General features: G+C 44.9%; 1 protein-coding gene across 1 annotated transcript; it reads right to left on the reverse strand.

Annotated features, from left to right (window-relative positions):
* Positions 1 to 363: 363 nt before the first annotated feature.
* On the reverse strand, positions 364 to 2,164 carry COCMIDRAFT_31323 (uncharacterized protein; the record flags this gene model as incomplete). Its single annotated transcript, XM_007695791.1, has 4 exons — positions 364 to 376; positions 504 to 547; positions 597 to 1,814; positions 1,865 to 2,164. The coding sequence occupies 4 exons, from the start codon at positions 2,162 to 2,164 to the stop codon at positions 364 to 366; spliced, it is 1,575 nt and encodes a 524-aa protein (XP_007693981.1).
* Between the last annotated feature and the right edge of the window lie 477 nt (positions 2,165 to 2,641).

Here is a 2,641-nt window from a genome sequence, read left to right on the forward strand (position 1 = left end):
GCAACTCTCACGGCGCTAACCCAATCCTACTCGCCCTAACCCGGATCGAGCCAGAGAAGTATTAGCACTCCAGACCCCGTGTAACATCTAGGCTACTTATGCTGTATAAGTCACTATATCTACTATCCCATTTTATTAGAAATACTTAGTTTGAATAGAGATGTCGCTAAAATTAGAGCGTAAGATAGAAGTAACATATACACGCTACCACCTAGAGTTAATATTTACAGTATTATCTACTGATTGTAGAGTAATACCTACTTGATATTATCTATTCTTATACTCTTTGGGCATCCCGCATCAACCCTAAGTTAACATTTACTAACTCTTTTTTATTCTTATAATCTTAGTTTAAAGGTCTTATTAATAGAAAGTACTATATTGAAAGGTACTAGTGTATCTTTAATTACAGGGAGAAAAGTATTTTGGAGGATATAACGTCCATGCCGATTGCTATGAGCCCGCTGTTTTGAAAGAATGGAAGTCACGAAGCCTATACTTACCGATGACGTCCAGAATATAGGTCAATATTGTTAGCTTGAGCGAACTGCATCATGTTAATGAATTCCACTTGCGAGAGATAGGCAAGTACTTACTTTTGTTTGGTACGATAGCTTCCAAATAACGATAGGCACGATAAAAATCGGAATACCAATATATGAAGCGATAAAGTCGCCAGTATTCCAGCGTCCCTTTAAGAAGACAGGGAATCCTGTAATCAAGGTAATGATAGTAGACCCAACAAATCCATACCATGCGGTAAAAGGTTGAAGCGGGCTCTTCCATGGCAAGCTATCTCGGCTAAGTCCTTGCGTGTTCATAGCAGCATAAAAGCGAATAAAGCAGAAACACAATGTCGCCCAAGCAATTAAGCCCGCAACCGTGCTAAGGCTAACGAGCCAGCCGAACGCTTTCGCAGCGCCACCAGAACCCAGGCTGAGATATGCGAGAGGACCAAAGGCCCATGAGGCAAGAACCGCCCAGTATGGTACTCCGTTCTCCCAGGTGTGGCCAAAGAATTGTGGAAGTTGGCGATCTGTTGTCATCGCGACAATGATTCGTGATCCAACCCAACAGTAAGAATTACCTGCTGACCAAGCAGATACAAGAATGCATGCATTGATAATTGAAGGAAGCACGCTAATACCAGCCTGCTTTATGGCAATAACCCAGGGTGAAGAGTTGGCATTTCCACTGTCCGACACAAGACCGGGATCCCTAGGGTCGACGATAATTCCAATGAGAAGAGCGCCTAGAATATAGAACAGCGCGATACGGTATGTAACTCGTTTGGCCGATTTTGGGATGGCTACGTGTGGGTTAATACTTTCAGCAGCGGTGATAACCACCACCTCGACGCCGACGAAGGAAAACGCTGCGTTGACAAAGGATGCCAGGAATCCTAGCAAGTGACCGGTTGGTCTGGTGATACCATTGTAGTTCACCCAAGGTCCAGGGTTGTTCCAATAGCGGAAACCGATGGTCTCATGGTTTGGTGCGCCTCCCGATGTTATGACGATGGAAACCAAAATGAGGCCAAGAAAGCACGCGACCTTAATCATGCCTGCAGCGACCTCGGATTCACCAAACCAGCGCACATTCAGCAAATTGATTCCAAGAATTAGGATCAAACTGATGGTGATGACGATGGCAGGCGAAATGTCAGTCCAGTAGCCTACAAGAATCGCGGATGCCGAGCACTCAGCAGCGATGGATATAGTGTAACAATAACCATAGCTTATAGCCAAAGAAAAGCCGACAGCGGGATCAATGAACCGACTCGCAAAATGCGGAAACGAACCAGCAGTGGGAATCTGGATGATGGTGAGCGCGGTTTTGGGATACAATGCTACGGGGTACCTACCACAGTAGCCAACTCCGCAACACTTTGCATGACAGCCCACAACACACTTCCAACGATAATGTAGGCAAGTAACAAGCCTGCGGGACCAGCATTTGCATATGCAGAACCTGTGCCAATGAAAAGTCCAGTCCCTATTCCAGAACAAAAGCCAATCATCGTAACATGATAATTCTTGAGATGACGCTGGGTAGCGCCATGGCCGCCAACATTCAGTTGTTGCTCGATAATCGGTTTGCTGTCATCGGATTGATGATAATTGACATGAGCTGAACTCTCAATATCCTGGGTAGGGTCCAGCATATTTGCGGGGAAAGTTTGGAGACACACAGGTAAGAAGGTCCGCGGAATACCACTGCATACTGAGCGGTTAGGGTTATAAATCTTTGCAGGAAACAAGTACGCGTATACTCATATCCCTTGTTGATTAAGAAATTCTCTTTCTCGCGCTTAAAGCACGTCATGTACATCTACTGTGAGCCTGGACCACCCTGTGGCGGCGCTGCATGAGTTGTTGAGTATTGTACGAACACTATGATATACAGCTTGCGACATGTCAAGTTAACTATAATATTTAAACTACCAAGTGTGTGTGAGTTGAACAATTCTACTACTAGTAGTAAGCTGCGGTCATTTTTCAACGGATGTGAAGCATCGTTGTGTGATTTGTTAAATATAGTAGTTACCGTTGATTGGCGAAAATTTGGAAGAGGCTGATCCTAGCGCTGTAAAAGTTTTCTCTAGCGTGAGTGGTTAGTGCGCGTAGAATGACGTGCACAC

Source organism: Bipolaris oryzae, assembly GCF_000523455.1.
Source record: "Bipolaris oryzae ATCC 44560 unplaced genomic scaffold scaffold_462, whole genome shotgun sequence".
In the NCBI taxonomy this organism is placed as follows: Eukaryota; Fungi; Ascomycota; class Dothideomycetes; order Pleosporales; family Pleosporaceae; genus Bipolaris; species Bipolaris oryzae.